The sequence below is a fragment of the Haliotis asinina genome, chromosome 9 (genome assembly GCF_037392515.1).
Source record: "Haliotis asinina isolate JCU_RB_2024 chromosome 9, JCU_Hal_asi_v2, whole genome shotgun sequence".
In the NCBI taxonomy this organism is placed as follows: Eukaryota; Metazoa; Mollusca; class Gastropoda; order Lepetellida; family Haliotidae; genus Haliotis; species Haliotis asinina.
This window is the reverse complement of record NC_090288.1, coordinates 63906067-63929364: the sequence shown is the minus strand read 5'-3', so window position 1 is coordinate 63929364 and position 23298 is coordinate 63906067. Positions and strand designations below refer to the sequence as shown.

The 23298-nt window shown below is 39.2% G+C and overlaps 2 protein-coding genes across 4 annotated transcripts in view; one reads left to right on the top strand and one right to left on the bottom strand.

The window, feature by feature from the left end:
- The window catches only part of LOC137295653 (histone deacetylase 6-like), a 264274-nt gene that overhangs the window by 95207 nt on the left and 145769 nt on the right, over positions 1 to 23298 (top strand). The gene's annotated exons all lie outside the window — the stretch shown is intronic.
- LOC137295654 (G-protein coupled receptor moody-like) lies at positions 17082 to 18163 on the bottom strand. The gene has a single exon (XM_067827119.1). It carries the CDS (start codon positions 18146 to 18148, stop codon positions 17156 to 17158), a length of 993 nt encoding a protein of 330 aa, XP_067683220.1. The 5' UTR covers positions 18149 to 18163; the 3' UTR covers positions 17082 to 17155.

Sequence of the window (23298 nt, the reverse complement as noted above, 5' to 3'; positions counted from 1 at the left end):
AATATACTAAGCGTATTGAGCTATTGTAAGCAATGATTAGAGGGCTGGATGTTAGGAAATTTCCGAAAATGCTACGCAGTGTAAAATAGGAATTTTTCTTTGTTTACATTTCAGTCAAGCGCTGTCTTTCGAGCACAGCGTTCGTTTTCATACAAAGTATATTTCGTTTCGTTTTGTCTAGACAGTTGGTATTGCTGACAAAGACCATTTGTAATTTGATTCTATGATATATGGGGAATTCAATGATGCATTTGTCGCAGCTAACTATGAAGTATACATGATGTAATGGGCTTCTCAATACCGGCCTTCTCGAAACGTGATTTAGTAAACACTATCCAATATGGCGGAAAGCGCACTTCGGCGTTCGTGTAAGTGTATTTTCGAAAACATCTCAACCTATTCTAGGTACATCGGTGACGTTTCAGAATTATCATTCCTGGTTACATGAAAACTTGATATCAGTGATCATTAATATGCTATTTTTGAAATTCATTTCTCCCAGTAATTATCCGATTTTCACATTTCAAAACATACTGCAAATAACGCTGTGAATCTCGATTTTGTACAGTTTGAAAAATGGCGACATTTACGAAGAAGCCTATTTTGAAAGGCGATTTTAAGCACTTTCGCTTGGTCTGAGATAATAGTGGATGGTATCAAGAAACTGGGAATTTTCCGCAGAATTCAAAACTGTGAAGTATTTATATATGCGTGGTATATTTAGAATTTTATTCGACTTCAAAGTGAGGGGTGAAGAGGAGGGACATATATGTCCCTGTGGCATCCAGGGGGTTAATGTCAATGTCATTAACAGCTTAATTGTGATAAAGATCTAAGGTGTATATACGCAGAAACTGAAACATGTTTTACACTTTCTCTTCTGAATGTAGCTATACTTTTTTTGTAAAAGGTTGTTACTGGAGAGACAAGTTCTGTAACTGCAAAGACAATTCAATACAAATTTGAAATACCCAATAGATATAGGAGGTCTTTGTTCATCTAGATTTGCTATGTCCTCACATTAGGACCATTAAGTTTATATTTGAAGTAACAATTGAGATTTTCCTTAACAATTTATATGTGTCACACCTTTCAAAAATACCTGTTATTTAAAGGACTTTTGTTGTTACAGTTTAATATAAATGATCTTTCATTTTTGTTTTTCTTTCCTGATTTATTCAGATGTGCATTAAGATATGAGACAAAATTACCTTATGCTTAATACAAAAGTGTGTTCTTGAAACTTTGCATGCTTATATCCATTTTAAAGACTTTGTGACTGATCATACTAATTATGACACTATAATAATCAGTCTACAAAAACAATCAAATCATTTAACATCCATTTTCCTAAATGAAGCTAATTGGTGATAATCTGAAACAAAAACTCTGTGAAACATTCATTTCTGTATGTTTTCCAGAACTGGCAAAATGGGTATGACAAATACAGAGATTAATTTTGTTGATTTATTTGTTACTGTGACAGCTTGAGGCAGATGATCAAAACTTGATACTTTATTAGTAGCAAGCTTGTTTAACAGTTTGAGGCAGGTGATTAAAACTTGGATTGTTTGTTAGTTGTAAACCTGTTTGACAATTTGAGGATGGTGATCCAAACTTTGATACATTTGTTACTTGGAAACCTGTTTGACAGTTCATGACAAATACTGTCAAACTTGCCATTAATTTTTTTTTCTGAGTTCCTATAAGAAACAAATTTCAAGATGGTAACTGCTACTTAATAGTTGTTTATGTAGAGCACAAAGTCTATAGTTTTTTTTATTCTTCTTTGTCTTCCATTAACTTGTTCTGAAATGTCTTTCCAGTAACGCTGACATTCCTTTAGGGTAACAAATAGGCAAAGTTCTAAAATATAGACTATATATTTTGGTGTACAAGTATGGTAAAAGCAATACTTTTAGAAACTGATTGATATGAACCTAGCTTATCATCAATGCCACTGATGTATTCTTATCCTAACTCAAATATACAATCGAATTGTCTTCTCTGTAACAAACATGTCATTGTTAGTCACCTTATTTAGAGATATGAATATAACATGTAACACATATATTTCTGAGGGCAACATGCAAAGAACTCTTTCTTTCATTACAGATAGATCAAAGATTTTTGTTGCAATTAAATAGTTTTTCAAATTTATTTCACATATTTTCTTTCCAATAACATAGAGTGTCTTTGGCATAACAATACTGTCTTTCATACAACAGGACTTGAAAGTTAATGTTTTATGATCTAAACAGTAAGACATTGTCAGAAATCAATCAGAAATATCAAAATATTCTCTTCAAATCGCCTTCAGTCCAATATTTTTTTATAACAGACAGTTGAGGGGATATCAAGAACATTGAAAAGTACCAGCAGATTTCACTTTTTCATCTGACACAGTGTAGATCAGGTTTATTTCATAAACATGCAATCATAGAACTGAAGTGTGTGTAGCAAAATAACAGTTAAGGTAGAATTTACAATGCAATATCTTTAGGTATCAATGTATGTTTAAGAAAAATATAAGTATTACTGTTATTACAGGAAAGACATTGTGGCTTCGACCTAATTAGTTTAATTAGTCTTCATGACAATGTTGGACATAATTAAGCCTCAAATATTATTGATATGTGAACCTTAACAATGTAGTTTGCCATTTGTGAAAATAGTGATTGATTATTTAGTATCTGAATTATGTTGTATTTTGTACACCAAACAGCTGCATCTTTTGAGAATGACTCTTATACCATCTAGTATAGCTCTTCTGTGCTCACTTTAAAATATTACACCCATACATTACACACAGTATATTACACAGGACTGATCACACACAGCCTGTTCTGTAAAAAGCCGTGTACAAAGATAGTCTCTGCTTTCAGAAATACAGGGCATGTCCTCTGCTAGAATGTTGTTGTTTGTCAACAACCTGAGTCATGTTGTAACTATGACTTACCAGTCGCTTATACTGACAGTGTCTGTCTGAGTCATGTTGTAACTATGACTTACCAGTCGCTTATACTGACAGTGTCTGTCTGAGTCATGTTGTAACTATGACTTACCAGTCGCTTATACTGACAGTGTCTGTCTGAGTCATGTTGTAACTATGACTTACCAGTCGCTTATACTGACAGTGTCTGTCATTCCTTTGAGTATGAGACTGTGAGGAGTTTACTTCCTGTAATTAACTTTTCATAAATACCAACCAGACTGGTATTTCAGCTAGACATACATCTTGGAACCACAATGATTTGATTTTATTAACTTACCGAATGTTAGTATGGAGGTTGATTGAGACATTTTGTCTTCATGATGAAACCTGAACTTGGAAATGAAAAGATTGGAATGTGGTCATTACTTTCCTCAAGAGTACGTCTTGTGTCCTAGCTTCTCCACCAGTCACTGAACATTCAGGTTCAAGCTTCTCTCTTGAGAATTTCAGAGAATATCAGCTGGGGTTCAACAACTTTTTGTTGCTGGGTTTTTAATCTCTCTCACATTATAAATTCGTATATCTACTCTACTGTTCTTACAAACAGTGTCCCTGAGAGAAGTTCAACACTAATTGAAAAATTCTGTAATCTTGACAGATTTCTGAGTGATTCATTCACCCCATGTATCAAGTTTGGTACCTACAACATCTCTGCTAGTTTGTTTACCACTCTGCATCATGTCTGCTTGAATACTAGTTGCCATTCAGGACTGATTTAAATATGTCATATAATGTGTGTTTTCAGGACAATGAAACATGCAATTTTGTTCTTTTCTTCATGACATAAGTCCTACATTCGAACACAATCAAAGCCTTGGAATACAGTTTCAAGGCCACCTTACTCATGTCTGGCTCAGAAGCTTGAAGATCCAGGGTAGAATAGGTCTTCAGCAACCCATGCTTGAAATAATAGGCGACTATGCTTGTTGTAGGAGACAACTAATGGGATTGGGTTAGGCTTGCTGACTTGGTTGACACATGTCACTGTTTCCCAGTTGCGCAAATCAATGCTCATGTTGTTGATCAAAATTATTTACAGACCACCACCACATAGCTGGAATGTTGCTGTGTGTGGCGTAAAACTAAACGCACTCACTCATTTCTGGCAGAGTGATGTGAAGATGCCAATCCCAATGACACGCTTTGTCTGCAGGAAATGTCAGTACTGGACATGGACAAAACATTGTAATTAACAGAGAAATGAGAGCTAACGAACCTATTCCCATGTCAGTGTAGCAGTGTTCTGCAGGACCAGTCAGCACATGCCCAGATCCCATCTCCAGCTCTCATAACACACTGGGACCTCTAGGGATGGCAGGAGTTATACTACTGTTCTCACACCACTAGATTCTGGTGTCACAACAGAGGTCTCAAATCATAATAATATGTCATTAAGAATGATAACCGATGGTCAAAACATCATCACTTATACAGACTGCATTACTGACACTTGATTTGTAATATGTTACAGCAGACCAATAATCTACCAACAATTTTATCTTGATCTGATGTATGTATTTGTTCTGTGAGAGCATCTGATCTGTGAATCTTGCCTCCCGCTATACCACTGAAACCATGCTTTCATTATCCTCTTGTAACTGCCTGAATTAGAATTCATGAAACATATCCAAACTGCCACTTATTGTATATGCTTTGACCTGAGCATCTATCTCTCCATGGCATCTACGTCATAGAGACATCAATATACAGGTAGCTGCTAACATCCCCATGATTTGTGTCAACATAATAACAAGGTAAAATCTGAATGTGCTGCTCTGAAATAAAACAGACAGCACATATGGGGGTTGAGATAGTGTTTGTGTTACACTTCTACCTTGGTTTTCTTGCTGTCTTTAGCAAACTGTTATTATACATAATCTGTTTACTGGTAGTGTTAAATTACATTTTCTGGTCAACGATCATTTGTTTCCATTAGTCCTTAATTCCTGATGTTCATAAAATGGGGAAATTACTTTTTTTCATGTCAAAAAAGTACTCCCTGCAGACCTGGTTGTTATCACGTCATTATGGTTGTTTGTGCTGGTCAGCCTGGCGACTCTTTGAGCGTGAGGTCAAACAGGTTCATGAAGTAAGTGCTTACAGATATTATGAGGAAATTGGATGTCAAAGTCTCATGGTGAATTTTTTCACCAAATCTTATTGAGTGATGTATTATACAACAGGCTATTACATTCAATGTCAAGGTCAAGTATTGACAAAATGATATCCAGAGTCGTTGTTTGCTCGTTTGAGTCACAAATATTCTCATTGTGATGTTCAGACATTTGCTTGCAGATTCATTTCAGTAAAATATCTTGGTAGTTCATACACATGACTCATGGTCGCTTAACTTATGACTTTCAGTATATGAAGCTCTGATGAGAAGTTTGTTGATGCAAGAATATCTGTATCGACAGAGATAGTAATAGTAGCAGTTTTCCAGGTAAACGTGGGTGCTTAACTATACCAGTCAGCAGGTGACCCATGCAGATCTTCATTAACCGATGCTTGTCATTAGAGGTGATTTACATACCTATCAGACTGTCTCAGTTTTATCTCATTTGTATAGATCGATGCTCATACTCATCACTGGATTGCCTGGTCTAGACATGATTATTTACAGACTGCCACCATATAGCTGGAACTATACTGTGTTCTGTGGACATGAGTCTCTTCATGTTGCCCTGTGGACACCAGTTTCCTGACATTGATCTGTGGACACCAGCCTGCTGATGTTGCCCTGTGGACACCAGCCTGCCTATGTTGCCCTGTGGAAATCAGCCCCCTGACCTTGCCCTGTGGACACCAGCCTGCTGATGTTGCCCTGTGGACACCAGCCCCCTGACCTTGCCCTGTGGACACCAGCCCCCTGACCTTGATCTGTGGATACCAGTTTCCTGACCTTGATCTGTGGACACCAGCCTGCTGATGTTGTCCTGTGGACACCAGCCCCCTGACCTTGCCCTGTGGATACCAGTTTCCTGACCTTGATCTGTGGACACCAGCCTGCTGATGTTGTCCTGTGGACACCAGCCCCCTGACCTTGCCCTGTGGATACCAGTTTCCTGACATTGATCTGTGGACACCAGCCCCCTGACCTTGCCCTGTGGACACCAGCCTGCTGATGTTGTCCTGTGGATACCAGTTTCCTGACATTGATCTGTGGACACCAGCCTGCTGATGTTGCCCTGTGGACACCAGCCCCCTGACCTTGCCCTGTGGACACCAGCCCCCTGACCTTGCCATGTGGACACCAGCCCCCTGACCTTGCCCTGTGGATACCAGTTTCCTGACATTGATCTGTGGACACCAGCCCCCTGACCTTGCCCTGTGGACACCAGCCTCCTGATGTTGCCCTGTGGACACCAGCCTCCTGACCTTGCCCTGTGGATACCAGTTTCCTGACATTGATCTGTGGACACCAGCCCCCTGACCTTGCCCTGTGGACACCAGCCTGCTGATGTTGTCCTGTGGACACCAGCCTCCTGACCTTGCCCTGTGGATACCAGTTTCCTGACATTGATCTGTGGACACCAGCCCCCTAACCTTGCCCTGTGGACACCAGCCTCCTGATGTTGCCCTGTGGACACCAGCCTCCTGACCTTGCCCTGTGGATACCAGTTTCCTGACATTGATCTGTGGACACCAGCCCCCTGACCTTGCCCTGTGGACACCAGTCTCCTGACCTTGCCCTGTGGATACCAGTTTCCTGACCTTGATCTGTGGACACCAACCCCCTGACCTTGCCCTGTGGACACCAGCCTGCTGATGTTGCCCTGTGGACACCAGCCTCCTGACCTTGCCCTGTGGATACCAGTTTCCTGACATTGATCTGTGGAAACCAGCCTGCTGATGTTGTCCTGTGGATATCAGCCTCCTGACCTTGCCCTGTGGATACCAGTTTCCTGACATTGATCTGTGCACACCAGCCTGCTGATGTTGTCCTGTGGATATCAGCCTCCTGACGTTGGTTTGCGGACACTGGTCTCCTGACCTTGGTCTGTGGACACCCATGTGTGGACACTGGTTTGTTCACCTGGTTTCTCTTTACCATTTACCTAATGTAGTGAGTCTTCTGTCACGGAAGTTAAAAGGTTCACCCCTCCTTGAGCCAATACAACTGCAATTACCATCACTCAGCAAGCCAATATTAGCTATGAATGTATTGATCTGGCAGATTGTGGAGTACAGTGATCGTTTCTTGCATCTGACTAGTGTTTGGACTGTAGACCAACAATATGTGTGAAAAGGCAGGTTTCCCTTCCCACAGGAAGTGGTTGGACCTCACTTGTAACCACAGACACTGTGTCAGAGGTCGTGTGTCTAATTGGCTCATGCTTTGACCTGAACATTGATCAGGTCCTCCTTGTCAGGAACTGTATGGGTCGCGTCAGGGCAGAATCGTCGGACTTCAAGTATGACATTAATTTCCGAGGTTGTAAGGATTTACAAGTGAATGTCAATACCTGGTGATGCTGATGCCCATGTTTCTTCCATGGGTAAACAAGAATTTATTTACAAGGCATGATCGAGTGAGTGAATGTTGTTTTGAGCAGTTCTTTTCTGGTTATGTCAGTGTGTTCCGGAAGCCCTATCAGGGAAGGTAGTGATTGAGAAGAGATTCACGTTGGGGACATCCAATCTTGAACTACTCCACACTATAATCACTCAAATAACATTATGAAAGAAGGTGATATGTGATATGAAAGTATATATCTTCAAAATGAAAGGATATAACCCAGATGGTGTCCAGATCGAGTGACTAAGTGAGTGAGTTTAGTTTTATTCCACACTCAGCAATATTGTAGCAATCTATAAATAACCAGATCTGGACTACACAATCCACTGATCAATAGCATGAGCATCAATCTACACGACTGGGATATGATGATGTGTGAACCCAGTCAGTGAGGCCACTCTCTTATGACAAGCATGGGTTACTGAAGACCAGACAGATCTTCACAGGTTACGGTGTCCAGAACTTAAAATGCTTGATACATGTGCTGAGGCAATCCAACAAGCCAAACCATTACATGGTATTCTTCTATAACTGTAACCTCATTGTTGTACTTGTGTCTTGTCATTCTATCTGTTGGTCACCTTTAAGTCAGGTGTTGTTGACTGTGACACTGTCAGGAAGAAACCATGCCACTAAGCAGCCATAGAGGAGTAACATCAAATTGAAGTTTTGAAAGTGTTATCACAATAATGAGGCCATCTTGAACAAACCTGTCACGATGAACTGAAGGAGATTGATCTATTGAGAAGGTTTCAGGAAAGAGGACGCATTATTTAATCATTTTGAGTGTTGTCAGAGAAGTCATTTGTGGATTGAAAACAAGTTCACAACAATGTCACACAGCTATGAATCAGTGGATTACTTGACCTCAGATCAGTTTGACCCATTGGGGTAAAGTCATTGATTGGAATCCAGACTGAAATCTCTGCTTTTTGTTGTATCATCCTGTCATAAACATGGTATTTACATGTGAGTATTAATTGACTAGTGGTTGTCCATGGAGAGAGAGTTGATGGTGAAGAGGATGATGGCACAGGCCATGATGGTGGTCAAGGAAACTGACAGTGATGTTACTCATTATGACGCTGTCATCATTGTGATGATGGCACTGATCGTAATGATAATGTTAACTGAGATGATGATGATGGTGATGATGATGATGGTGGTGGTGGTGGTGATGATTGTAAGGGGTTGGGGGTGGAGCAACGGTGTTGTCAGGATGTTCTGCTCCACCTCAACCGTCAGTTTCTCAAATTATATAAAAAAACGGATAAAAAGAAAATTGTAACAAATAATAAAGCCAATGAAAATTTTACTCTGTTGTTTGTTATTTTTTACATAAATTGCAATTCAGTTTAACGATAGGCAGCTGCAAGGCGAACTCAAGTTTTTCTGGTTTAACAGCATGTCCATTACTGCATTCCAGAGAAAAATATTATTTCTGCAATTTCTATTATTTTTTTTTATATCCCCCAATGATAACTAAGGTGCACAAAGGCAATGCCCAGATTGCCGCACTGTAGTTATTTTAATTCAACTGTAAGACTCAATTCAACTGTAAATACCTATGTAACTGTAAACTTTCCGAAATAATATCCCTGCTATAAAACTTCGACTTGCGCTGAGTCTGTTATGTCTCCAATCGTTTTAGAACGAGAGTATGCAGTGTGATGTCATTCTACTTCCGGTGACACACAAAGTAGAAGACGACGAACGTTAGAGCAAGAACAATGCAATTTAATATACAAACAAAACGTGACATTACTTTAAACGGATATAGTGTAGTTAATATCACTTCCGGGAACACGTCTAAGTAAGTAGTACTTAATATTACTTTGCAATTCCGTAGATATAATGTCTAAAACAATCTCCGAATCAACAACACATGTTTTGATGACGTAATCGCCTGGCTATCGCGGGACAATACGAGTCAATCTCTCGAACTACTCATTAGTCATTACTGTTAGTTCTTGCGAAGTTATATACATATATTAATTGAACTTGCAACTACAATATACATACAAGACGTATGTGTAACGGGTAATAATCTTGGCTAAGGAACATATTAAACATCAAAACGATCTCGGAACTGTGGTACCATTACTCTGTCGTCGATGATGACGACCTGACTATTACAATGATGATGATGATGGTGATGATGGTGATGAAGATGATGATGATGGTGATGATGATGGTGCTGATGATGATGATGGTTGCCAGAGAGATGATCTCACCAATTCTATCACCAATGACTGTTGGGTTACTCGGTTGTTCTTATAGTCATTGATACCATCTGAGTATGAAAGGATAATATAAGAAACAAAATACCCACTCCTTCTTTCTCTCCTTATAGGGGTTGATTTGTATGTTTTCCTGTCGATGTTTTTTATCTTGCTATTACCGTGACAAATGTGTAACAATGTTAAATAAGGTAACTTGCCAGTCTCTGAGCTTCGTATGGCGGATAAATGAAATTTTATGTTCCCTCTCTCAAAGACAGCTTCCATGTTCCATGTCTGTAATGAGTTGTTGAGAAAGTTGTAGATTATGTTGTTCAGTCCAGGATTAATGTTCTCTGTCTATGGCTGCCAGGAAGCCATACAAGATTATTTCCAAGGTGATATAATTAATAGTTGCAGTTAAACCTCAACAATGCGGTTATTGTATCCATATTGCCATGATGAAACCACACAAGTTTTGTTCATGAATCCTTTCAAGGGATCTGTCATTTCCACAGTTGTGGTAGGTGGGATAAAATATTACTTGTTTTAGCCCAGGGATCTCATCATGTCCGTATTAAGCTGGTTTCCAGATGTATAACTGAAATGTTGTCATAACACTATCGCAGCTCACTGACTGACTCACTCACTCACCCACCCTTCCTACTCACTCACTCACTCACTCACTCACTCACTCACTCACTCACTCACTCACTCACTCACTCACTCACTCACTCACTCACTCACTCACTCACTCACTCACTCATGCTTATATAGCAGTGTTCACATTCAAGCGTGTTTCTTCTTATATAATTGACCTGTGAAGGTCTCTGGTAGAATAGGCCTTCAGCAACCCCTGCTTGCCATAAAAGGCAACTATACTTGTCATAAGAGGCAGCTGACAGGATCGGGTAGTCAGACTCACTGACTTGGTTGACACATGTCTTTGGTTCACCATTGTGCAGATTGATGCTCATACCTCTGATCACTGGATTGTCAGGTCCAGACTCAATTATTTACCGACTGTAACGTAAAATTACACTCACTCACTCACTCACTCACTCACTCACTCACTCACTCACTCACTCACTCAAGTATATTCCTTTTGGCTTTTAGCAAATCAAACTTACCGAAGCAGTCATATCCTCGTCACAATCCAATGGAACATCAGAATAAATCACAACCCACTCACTAACACGCTGAATTAATGCTGTTTTCATGGAATCAATCTAGATTGCGAATGGCAGTTGTGAGAAGGCGAACACAGTGCTGACTTCAAGCTGTGTTTGACCTCGCTGTTTAGACATGTCATGTCTTAGAAGCCAAATAGAAATCGGTAGACATCAAGGTTTGATCACTTGCTAGACATTGATCGAACACTTCATGAAACATGCATGAGATATTTGCACTCCATGTAAATGTTTGTTTGCCTGAAATTGTTACATGGCACTTTATGATCCTCCTGCAGCATGTACACCGTGCAGGCATCTTGACGACCATCTGAGTTACCACCAACTGTAACTGACAATAATTCACCTCTCATTAGGTCCACTCAGACTGGTATCTGAAGGGGTATATTTCAGTTGCATGGGAACTTCATTTCCAGGAGCTGCAGAAGAATTTCTAATAATACCAAGAGAATACCAAGAATACCAAGTCAATCACATCAATTAACACTTTTCTCTACTTCTGAAGAAAAATGTGACAGAATGCATCATTGCATCATGTAAAACTGACTTACGGTCATGTGTCAAGTATTTGTTAACTTTGTTGTGAAGGTTTTTGACGAAGGTGATGTGGAAGATGGAGTTTGGTTTCGGGGCAAGGTGATATTTTAACAAGGGGCTGACAGACACACAAGCTGCTCACAAATGCGTAAGGATGTTGTGTTGCTGTTGAAGGTCATTGTTATCCACTCCCTGTTGAAGGTCATTGTTATCCACCCCCTGTTGAAGGTCATTGTTATCCACCCCTGTTGAAGGTCATTGTTATCTGCTCCCTGTTGAAGGTCATTGTTATCCACCCCCCTGATGAAGGTCACTGTTATCAACTCCCTGTTGAAGGTCAATGTTATCCACCCCCTGTTTTAAATATTTTTCCACTCTTGTAGTAAGAAGAAAATAATCACAATGTTTCATTTTTCCAAAAATAATTTCACTGACAGATTTGCCTGAGAGCAGTCGATATAACAGCACTTTATTGTTTCACTGTACATTGTGCCACACAATACAAGCAACTTGTCAACAAAACACTTCCACATGTAGAGGGCATGTACATGACTCTATTCATAACAAGACACACTAATTATTTACACAATCACAGGATTTTCACAAACAAATTCATGTCTAACAAAATATGTCATTTCTCTTATATCATGTACATATTATATACATTAACAAATATGTAACATAAATAAAGACTCTATATTCAAATGCAGCGAGGACTCAGTATACATAGTAATTCATCAACTTTGGTTATTGTACAATGGAGTCTAAACCAGCCACTTTGTAATCAAGACACTCAGTAATATGGCCATTACTTACCAGTAACAACAGTGTAACATATGACATTTAACTCAGTCCTGTTATCTGCTTACTTCGCTCACAGTATTTCTGCAGGATGTTGTTCCCTGCTTTGTACAGTGCTTAGCCATGACAAACAGTCAATGAAAACTCATTTATCTCAAAAAGAAGGCTCTTTCATCTTAGACTGAGCCCTATCAAAGATAGATGGTTCAGGAATAACACATCCTGTATATGGAATAGAGTCCATTAATGTACACATTTAGAACAGTGTGATCCCTGCTATCTGTGCCATTGTAACATAGCTCACAGTCCTTGTCAATTTCAGAAAATAGAAGATCATGTCAGAAATCCTGGTTATTTCTCAAGGGGAGACAACTAGGGGTCATCTGTTAGCTCCCGAGTAACTTTCAGTGTTTGTATGATGAAACGTTCTTCATGTCGAGGATTTCTGACGTGATTTGATGGACAGTGATATGCATGTCATGCTAATTCTTAGTGCGAGGCCCAAGACCGTCAGGAACCATTGCCCAGATGCCCCAAGGTGAAGGTCAGGGTTCCATTGCCTTCATGGCCACAAGGTGTCAAGGTGGAAAGCTTGAGAATCTGTTGTTCAGGTGCCTTCATACATATTAAACGCCATGCATATGACCAGGACATGAACCAAGTGCATGATTCCAGTCTGCATATATTATATATTCCAATGACAGAAAGATGATGAATATGCAAACAGATGTGTTAAACTTGAAGAAACAACATTATTTAGTTATTGTACGAGTGTAGAAGAACTTTATGGTATTTCCTTATCACACATCCCCAGACGTCCAGGCAGAGTATATACCTGTTTATACATGCTGTTTGACATGCTAATAAGGCTGTTATTATGCATTGCATGTCAACGGAAGTGTGTTGGTTTTTCCAATAGACCAGATAATGTCATTAATCTGACTAGTCTTGGGAATTTTCCTTGGCCTTGGAGTGTGTGTCGCCCCATAGGAATATTCATGGGTTGCTTTCAGGAATTTATTCCAGTGATGTTAGCTTTGTGTCAACAGCACTTTGTCATTGTTGATTCAACTTCATTTAACAGATCATTCAACAGATCATTCAAGCTAAGAATGCCAAGAATAAAAATTTTCATTGCATGCAGATTCCTGTGTTGAACACCATTTTTAGATATAGTGAATAATCAATTAGAGAATCACTTATCAAGCAGCATTGTTTCATCTGGTGTGACAAATGTGATTATAATGCACCAATTTGTAATGAACTGTTTAGCAAGTTGACAGGAAGTATAGACAGGAGATATTTATCACATGGTGTTTATTAGCACCATGATCTCCGCATATTTTAACATACTAAAGACAATGCAGGATGCATGTGATTGTGATTGATTGTGTTATCCCTGTTTGGAACTGTTAGTGGCTTACAGCACCATCCTAACAGTGTGGGGAACACCAGAATTGGGCTTCACACATCAATGTACCATTGTGGAGAATGCGTGACAAGCAAACACCTTTGGCACTTGGCTACCCTACTGTGCTATCTGTTTTAGTAACATGAGTTGCTCATGGTCATGATTGGGACGTGGGTTGACGTACCTTCTTTTGGGTGGTGCATCAGACCATGGGCCCAAGGGACCAGTGAACAGTGTATTTTTTTCTTAAAACTTCAATGCTAATTTTGAATTATTTGAAACACAGGTATTGGATCATAATAAGGGATACCAGAGTTAGGCAACACCCTCAAACACAGGTATTGGATCATAATAAGGGATACCAGAGTTAGGCAACACCCTCAAACACTACTAACACAAAGAACCAAACAAGTTCCCACAGTTCATTTCCAGCAGGTAACATAATGAGTACATTGACTGGCTGAGCCAATCACAAAACAACATTTCTATATGAGGTAAGGGAAGGGATCAAGGCCATGAATGTGTGTCATGTCATCATCAATGGAGCTCAGTTAGGACTGTTCGCTGGAATCCTGCTGCATGTGACCACTGACACGTAATAAGACACGTTTCTGTGTAACCATACATCACTCAGGATAAGACAATAGTTTGTACACATTTCACTTCCTGTCACGTGTCATGTTTGTGTCGCCATCAGAGCACATTTATCAGTTCTTTGTGGTGAAGACCAGGGTTTCATGCCACTCAAGGTAAAATGTATAAATTCCAAATATTTGTTAAGTTCCAAGAGAAATGAAACTATATTTTTTTACAGTATTTCAGTACAGATTGGTATGAGCAACAGTAAGGTTTGAACCTTACTGTTATTCTATAAACACAAAAAGTCATTCAATATTGCAAAACTGGTTTCTCATGTATGAATTGTTTTGGTTTTGTTACTCTACAAAATATATCCAGTTATGCAGAGAATTGTCAAATATTTTAAAAGAACTCTTTAAGTGACACTTTCATTTGTATTGCTCCTTTCAATGCACCGATAATGTCTAATAGTAAAAAAACATAATTGCAGTGATTAATAATTTTTATGTATTCCTTGAAAGCAATTATGGAGAATCAGATTTCATGGAGGGGTATTCAAAGTAACGTGTCTTGTTATATCAGCCCTTCCAATTATAGGAACTGTAATCTCTCGCCTTCATTCAATTCATGTCGCATTCAGATTCATGTGAATCAATTCAATTAGAAGAGACTGCAGCATGGGTGTCATCATTATAAACTTTCTCAATGATTAAATTAATAACATTGTTGGATCAGAATAAACACAAATGTTAACACTCTCTAATCAGGCAGGAATATTGTCTTGGGTTAACCCTCCACATCCATTCAGCACAGTCTAAAGTAAATTACATTTCTAGTCAGTTTTCTTTTCAAATTATAAAATAAAATCACATTTTATGAAATAGCTAGAAATCAGGTACACATCCTTTTGTCATACCCATCACGTCCTTTCTATGTGTTTTAAAATGATGCATACATCAAATCAAACCCTTCATAGTATGAAATATATTGAAACATATTCATGCTAAAGTACAATATAAAGTCCACATTGAATAAAAATACAAAAATAATCCTCCTTCCTGTATCATTGAGTTTTGTTGATAGCGTGTATTATGCTCATATCACATATCCACTGTATGTATTATGTAGTAATTCAAAACATGATATGTATAGATATGTCAGCATGTATGTAATACAATTTAACCTTACAATGTTGCTCACCGTTTCCAGTATTCACACACACACCTGTTCATAACACCTGTATCATATCGAAGCATATATCAGATCTTATATTCAAGATCTTTGTGACACTGTATTTTGTTGTAGCATGTTGACCATGACTGCAGCGGAGACAGGCACAGGCAGTTGTGACTACATTAGAGCATTTTGTTACGTATTTCTTTCATTTGAAACCTCATGTTGCCTGATTCTCTCTAAAAGTTTCCTAAACATAATTTTAAGTTGATCAAAATCAAAGTGAAAAATAAAATGAAAATTCTATTGATTCATGTATATTCATTTCTTTTTGGATGAGAAGCAAGGATCTGATTTGCATTCGCACGTGATGCTATCAGTTTTGTTTCAAGTCTTTGAATGTCATTTAGAAGTGAAAATACATAAGAATGAAGATTTTATGGATATCAACTTCTTTATGAGAGAACACAACGTTTCGGAGTTAATGCTTACTCCTTCATCACCTGATGAAGGAGTAAGCATTAACTCCGAAACGTTGTGTTCTCTCATAAAGAAGTTGATATCCAAAAAATCTTCATTCTTAAGTTTTGTTTCAGATAACAAATACCAAACAATCATAAAAAAACACAGTATTACATATCAATATTTTACGGTGCTGATCAGCTTACATGACATATCTAAAACTTGCAGAAACAAGACAAAAAGAGCAGCACCATATGACATTTAGTTGTTTTTGACAGACTAGTGCATACTGTAGCAGAAGGGACTGCAAGTCATGCAGCCTTTGATAAGTACTGTCTGTTCTGCAGTACTATGTACCATTCAGCACGCGGGATGACCTTCATCCACAGAATGGAACTGAACAAGAGGTATCTTCAATAATGGTCTAGATTCAGGCTTCAATACAAGCTGTTGTTATAAAATCCATCTCATTTTTCTTTCTTCCTATGTGATAAACTAATTGTGAAAAGCATTTTCTAAATTTGATCCGCTTGAGATAACAGGATGGTAAAGATTTAAAGAATGAGACTGGTAAACCAATTATGGCAGTAATATAAACATCTGTCATCAGTAACACTAGATGATCTGCTGTTTCCTATTTGAAGCAAGCCTAAAGTGTTTGGTATTTGATAGGGTCGATGTAGTTCCTGTACAAACCAATTTACTTGTACAAAACGTGTTTATCAGGATGGGATAAGAGTGTTACCTATTGACACAATACCGGCCTCCTACTGTCTGGGAAATGCCTTCAGCACATGAAAGTATGATGTACATGAGAGCCTAAATATTTCATAGGACTTAACTTTCTTGTGAATGGTTCAAACATACCTTCCAACTTACAGAACAACAGATAGTAGACACACTGTATTTAGGGCAAAGAAGGTGCACCCTTATTGTATTTGACATAGACATCTGTGGTAGAGTCAGACACTGGTTCCGTCATAGGGCATAGAGGGATGCCCACAACATACTAGACAGTGACGATCATGCTAGACATCAGACACTGGTTCTATCATAGGGCATATAGTCAGCCCCAACATACTGGAAAGTGACACCTGTGGTTGACAATTAACATCCACAAAGCAACTTGGGACACGGCCTAATCTGGCAGAGTTGTTGGTAGTATTTCTGTCATTGACCTGCAGTTAGGAGAGGGTGTAAGGAGCATGGCCCAATGTATCACGGCTGTTCAATTTTCTCATGTTGTCATGGAGTGCACACATCCTTCAATTAGCGGTGGGCATAGGATGTCTCTTGGTTCAGACTCTGAGAGTTGTCTCCCTTGACACACAATTGGCAGGTCAACAGTCTGCGGTATGCGTTCTGGAAGTTTCTGTCCATCACGGTGTAGATGACTGGGTTCATGCAGTACAGAAGCCAGGCCATGAATGGAGCCCAGATGTGGGGCAGGGGATACTTCACTTTTGGGTCCAGAATATTGCTTACAAAGTAAGGTGTTGTACCTAGAAGAAATCCACAGAAAATAAACAACATCATTCCAGTGAGACGAAGGGAATCTTTTTGAGCTTTTTGACGCCGATATTGACTGGCAGTCCGTGTCACTCGTTTTCGGGAAAAGTATGCCATGCATCCAATTCTGGCATAACAGAAGCAGATAAAAATGCACGGTATCACAAATCCTAACGTGACTGTGGTTATTTTATGGGACTTGTTCGAACTAAAGGTGAATGTACACTGAAGAATCGCCTCCTGAAATGAGAATGATCCCCATATTCCAATAATCGGTGTGATGCAGAAATACAGGGAAAACACCCAGCAGATTACTACCACCGCCAAAAACGGCCCTCGGCTGGAAAACTTGGAGTAGATGGTTGGATGTACGATGTGAAGGAATCGGTACAAAGCTATAGCACTCAGGAGCATCATGTTGACACCAATCAGCCAGAATCGAACTGCTGCATGGAGGACACACAGGTCTGACGGAAGGATCCAGTCTCGGTAGTGGTATATGAGGGCTTGTAGAGGCAGGATCAAGACACAGTAGATCACTTGGGCAAAACTCAAATTGCCGATTAAAATACTGTTCAGATTTGTTTTGAGATTGGATGTTACAATTGCAAATACTGTTAAAAGATTCCCTGCAAATCCCACAATTGCAAACAAGATTGTTAAAGCCTCGGCTGATATGAAGATTGCTTCTGGGAGATGTTTTGTGGGATTGCCCACTGTGTCGTTGTTGGTGGTGTTGATAATGTTCATCATGGTGTTTGTCTGTGGTCAGCCCTGGTCAGTCATGAACACATCAGTATCCTGCAGACTTTCTGGAAATGCCCCAGGGATATTGCCAGTAGAACTGTTTGTAATGGAAGCACAGTTTGTTCAATTTATTCACTGCAAGATTCTTATATTTAACCAAGAAAATATGATGGTAATGTGATTGTGGGTCAGGATGTATATCCTGTGTCTAAAGATGCATGGGGTATTTTCACTTTTTTTTAAATGTTTTGATTTGAATACAGTTCACATTTATCCTCTTCAAAGCAACAGTCCTTTCTTGGAATTATGCTTCAACATTCATCTTGAGATGCTGGCTTCAAACTTCCATGGAATCAAAAACTTCTGGCAGTCAGCTCAGTTGTAGTGTTCTGCTTCAGTATCAGAATGTTCTCAGTTTCCACAGTTGTCGTTAACCTTTTATCAGTGTACACCAGCTGGTGTCTCCAGCATCACATGATCAAGTGCTGTTGTCATAACATAATCACTTTCTGCAACTATATTCATTTCTTCTCCACTTTTGTATCTGTGACAGTGACTCTCTTCTTGTCTGCTCATGAAATCAATGTCCAATGTTGATGCAGCTTGTGACGAAAGGAAGTAAAGTTGAAATTCTTTGAACTTTAAAATCCCTGCCGATCATTTAGAACCTGAAAGAAAAAACAAAACCTGATGAATAGTGTTGTGTGAGGGATTTGTGATGATAAATACCACATAATACTGGAATAGACAGAAACTGTGTTTTGGATAAAAAATTAAACTATATTTTATTTTTGTTGGTCCACTTAATTTCAAATAAATAGATGGCTTTCTTTTATATATACTGACAAAATATATTTTGTTGAAGCATTGAGATATAAGTGAATGATCTTGTGGAAACTATTTATTCACACATGCACAGCCAAGTCAATTGCAGGTCAAATTTTATGAGCAACTATAATATGTTCTTACATATCCAGTTACTCAGTAAATCGCTCTCTCACTCACTCACTCACTCACTCACTCAAGTTTATGTGTTTTTCTTATCACTTCAAAATGAGAATGTGTCATTGTACAGAAGCTCACTTAGATACTTCATAAACTTTATCTGTTATTCAAACAATTTTTGGAAAAAGAATGTTCTAATATGAGATTGATGTTTAGTTTGTTTGATTACATATGCGTCAAATTGTTTAATTACAAATGTGGCAATATCCCAGCCACTCTATCCAGGATCTGTAATAATATTCTATAATGACAGAATATGTTCTTTGTCCAAAATGCATTGATGGCCTTGTCTGTATTTGATCACAGCCATGTTCCAAACAATTCAAAACATTTTGGTATTCCAGAGGATTGTACATGAAGAGATATCAAACAAATTTTTTTATCAGTTTGAGTAACATGGATCCTGATACCAGAAGCCCAAGGCTATCCGAGTTGTGTGACATACAGTAACAGCCCCGTGATTCCCCTTTCCACCCAGTGTGTCTGCAGTACTGAAACAATGTGATCTGATACACACACAGAGTGATCGGCTAAATATTCGCTTCCTGTTACAGGAAGAACTGACCCAGAGTGAATCAAGAAAATATCACATTGCACTAAAGCACTAAAACAACTACATAGTTACAGAAGTCCAAGGTTCACTTCCAGGTATTAAATATATGTAAATGTTGTCAGAACTGGTAACTTTACAGTTGTTTATTTGAATGGTACATTTGAGTGAGTGAATTAAGTTTTATGCCACACTCAGCAATATTCCAGCTATATGGCTGTAGTCTGTAAATAATTGAGTCTGGACCAGGCAAGCTAGTGATCAACAGCATGAACATTAATTTACGCAGTTGTGATATAATGACCAGTCAGCAGGCCTGACCACCAGATCCCATTAGTCGCCTCTCAGAACAAGCATGCATTCCTGAAGATCAGTTCTAACCCAATCTTCACGGGTCAGTGTTACGTTTGAATCATTGTGAAACAGAACATAAAACAGAAGCCATAATGTAATTACTGCTTCAAATATCTGTGTACTACTCAAAAAGGTTACTCTTGAATATTGCAATAACGTATATCAGTCACTGGTATCATCAGGTGCACCTTAGATGTGTGTACTAGCTAAAGTTGTGGTCGGTTGTGTACTAGCTAAAGTTGTGGTCAGATGTGTACTAGCTAAAGTTGTGGTCGGATGTGTACTAGCTAAAGTTGTGGTCAGATGTGTACTAGCTAAAGTTGTGGTCGGATGTGTACTAGCTAAAGTTGTGGTCAGATGTGTACTAGCTAAAGTTGTGGTCGGTTGTGTATTAGCTAAAGTTATAGTCGGTTGTGTACTAGCTAAAGTTGTGGTCGGTTGTGTACTAGCTAAAGTTGTGGTCGGTTGTGTACTAGCTAAACTTGTGCTCGGTTGCGTACTCGCTAAAGTTCAACAAGTCTTTTTACCACCTTGACATTCTGGAAGTGTGAAAATATGTGGAAATGGGTAGAAGTGTGAAAAAATGATGTTTAAACCGGTAGAAGTGTGAACACATATCAGAAATACAATCACTGATGAAACCATTATTGACCCAGCACAAGGAAATGTCATCGTGGGTTACAAGCAGTCAAATCTGAAACCACAGATCCCAGTTTACAAAACACCTCTGACGATCCGCAGTAGTTGTAAGTGGAAACATACAAGAGAGTGCTACACTGACCCAATCCATCCTTGTGTGCCTCCTCAGTTGTCCATGTGGGTGTATATCATTCCTGAAGCTGATTACTGCCGTTAATCCACCTGAGAGGTCAGCAGTGAGCTCAAGTCTGAACAGTCTCAGTTTAATCTCCTAGCTGTTAAACTTTGCATATTAACAGGCACAAACCTGACTCTCTCATCACCAGCCATGGAAGTGGAGGACAGATTGTCTTTTGTAATTAACTTGTAGAACGGCCTTGGCAACTACTGATGTCAGACAAGTTATCAGGAACTTTAGAATATCACCTGTTGGGAAAACCAAACTCATTAAACACACAATAACTCCCAACACAGGTATAAATAATATTCTTGATACATGCCTTTGAGTCCAGTAAGTTGTGCTTCTTGTAAAGGTTCAATAGAAAAGTATTTTCTGGTATACAATCATGATTCTTTCAATACACTTTAGTTAAGACATCTCCTAAGCTATTTAAGGTCGTAATTCAGAATTTGCCAGTTGATCTACGGTCCACAATCTGGATGAGACCAGTGCATTATGTTGAGAACCTGCATGTGTAACCTTCCTCCATGTTCTGATATTTAAATCAGTGTAGTCACTGAAGCTGTGGGGATTAAACATTAGTAAGTTGAACTGGAACACTCCTGAGAATTTTCAAAATTTCCATACACAGTTTCAACTGATGCCCTTCATGAACATTTTGCAAGGTAATCTGCCTGCAACTACCCAGTGACTTTTGAATCACAAATTACATATTTGAGTGAAAAACCTGTGATACAGTGACTTTAACACTGAATTACAAAGATGACACCATCCCAGCTGAGCTACACTGATGTAGCAACACTTTCCATTTCCCGAAGTCTTCCGTCCGTCTTTAAGGTAATCTGTTCTGAAAGCCAAGACCACAGACTTCAGGGGAGTGAGTATTGCAGTATGTCTACACACTTGTAGTAGATGGATTTGCCTTTTAATTTGTAAATTTGTTGGAATCATTATAGGCTTTCAGTGACGGTTTTCATAAGTTATGTTTCTTTGCTGTGAAAAATGAGGACAGCGCATGCCTCCCATGTTTACAGAATCCATTGGTTGTGTGTGGACGTCAGGTTTACAAGTTCTTGTCACGTGCTCCAACAGAGGCTGGAAAGGCATTGTCAGTAGTCTACTGCATGTATGGGTGTGGCGGAGTAGACCGGTGGTTAAGTCATCAACTCACCATAACGAACTGTAGCAGGCCAAACTTAATCAACTTTATAGGATACTGCTTTCCCATCCTTGTTCTTATACCAGAAGGGGTAACTCGGTTATTTCTTCTTGTTTCCATTTTTATGTTCATCTTAGAAATGTAAGCGTGATGTGTCTGTAACCAGAGTGCTGTAGTGATTGAACAACCAGGAAAATAGATAACTGCTCCTCAAGATGGGCAATACTGTATTAATGTGAAAATAAATCCTGAAATATGTTTAACGAAGAAGTTCGAGAAAAACTGATGTTTTGTCAATTCAATACCAGTCTGACTGAAACATCAACCCTTTAGCTCAACAGGAATAGTTTTGTATCAATATCTATCTCTGTGCCATAAGTACTAAGAGATACACAAAAGCAATCATGTTTGACACAACACAATTCCCTAATTCCAAATTCTTAAAAGTAATTTAGCCTAACCCAAACTTTCCCTGTGTTAAGAATTGCCTAGGACAAAACTTCCCTGGGGAAATGTTTAGCATTATTGAGGCCACATTCTCCCCAGGGAAAGTCTACACCAGGTTCGAATCCTCACATTCTCCCCATGGAAAGTCTACACCAGGTTCGATTCCTCACATTCTCCCCAGGGAAAGTCTACACCAGGTTTGAATCCTCACATTCTCCCCAGGGAAAGTCTACACCAGGTTCGATTCCTCACATTCTCCCCAGGGAAAGTCTACACCAGGTTCGAATCCTCACATTCTCCCCAGGGAAAGTCTTCACCGGGTTCGATTCCTCACATTCTCCCCAGGGAAAGTTTACACCGGGTTCGAATCCTCACATTCTCCCCAGGGAAAGACTACACCAGGTTCGAATCCTCACATTCTCCACACAATGGCTCTCCTGCTGTGATATTGCTGGAATATTGCTAAAAAATGGTGTTAAACCACCGCTCACTCACTCACTCACTCACTCACTCGTTTGATATTGATCAACACAGTAGATTGTATGGTCTGACAAATGCAGCATTCATTGTTATAAAATAATAATTATAATCAGACCACTTATGCAGTGCTGCATGCTGCACAGGCATGCTCTAAGCACGTACCAAAGTATGGACATTGTACCACTGGTTACCCATTTTCTGCTGCATGTACAGAGGCAGTATTGAGCCAACTGACTTACCTCAAGTGAGACCAGGGATATACCTTGAGTCCTGTATCTGAGTGTCCTTTAACTCACACTCTAAATTTTCATGGGTCCTGGACGACAAAATGGAGCTCCCAG

What these genes read in the sequence shown, in the direction of transcription:
- LOC137295654 (XM_067827119.1), bottom strand. Translation starts at nt 18,148, where the DNA reads ATGATGAACATTATCAACACCACCAACAACGACACAGTGGGCAATCCC.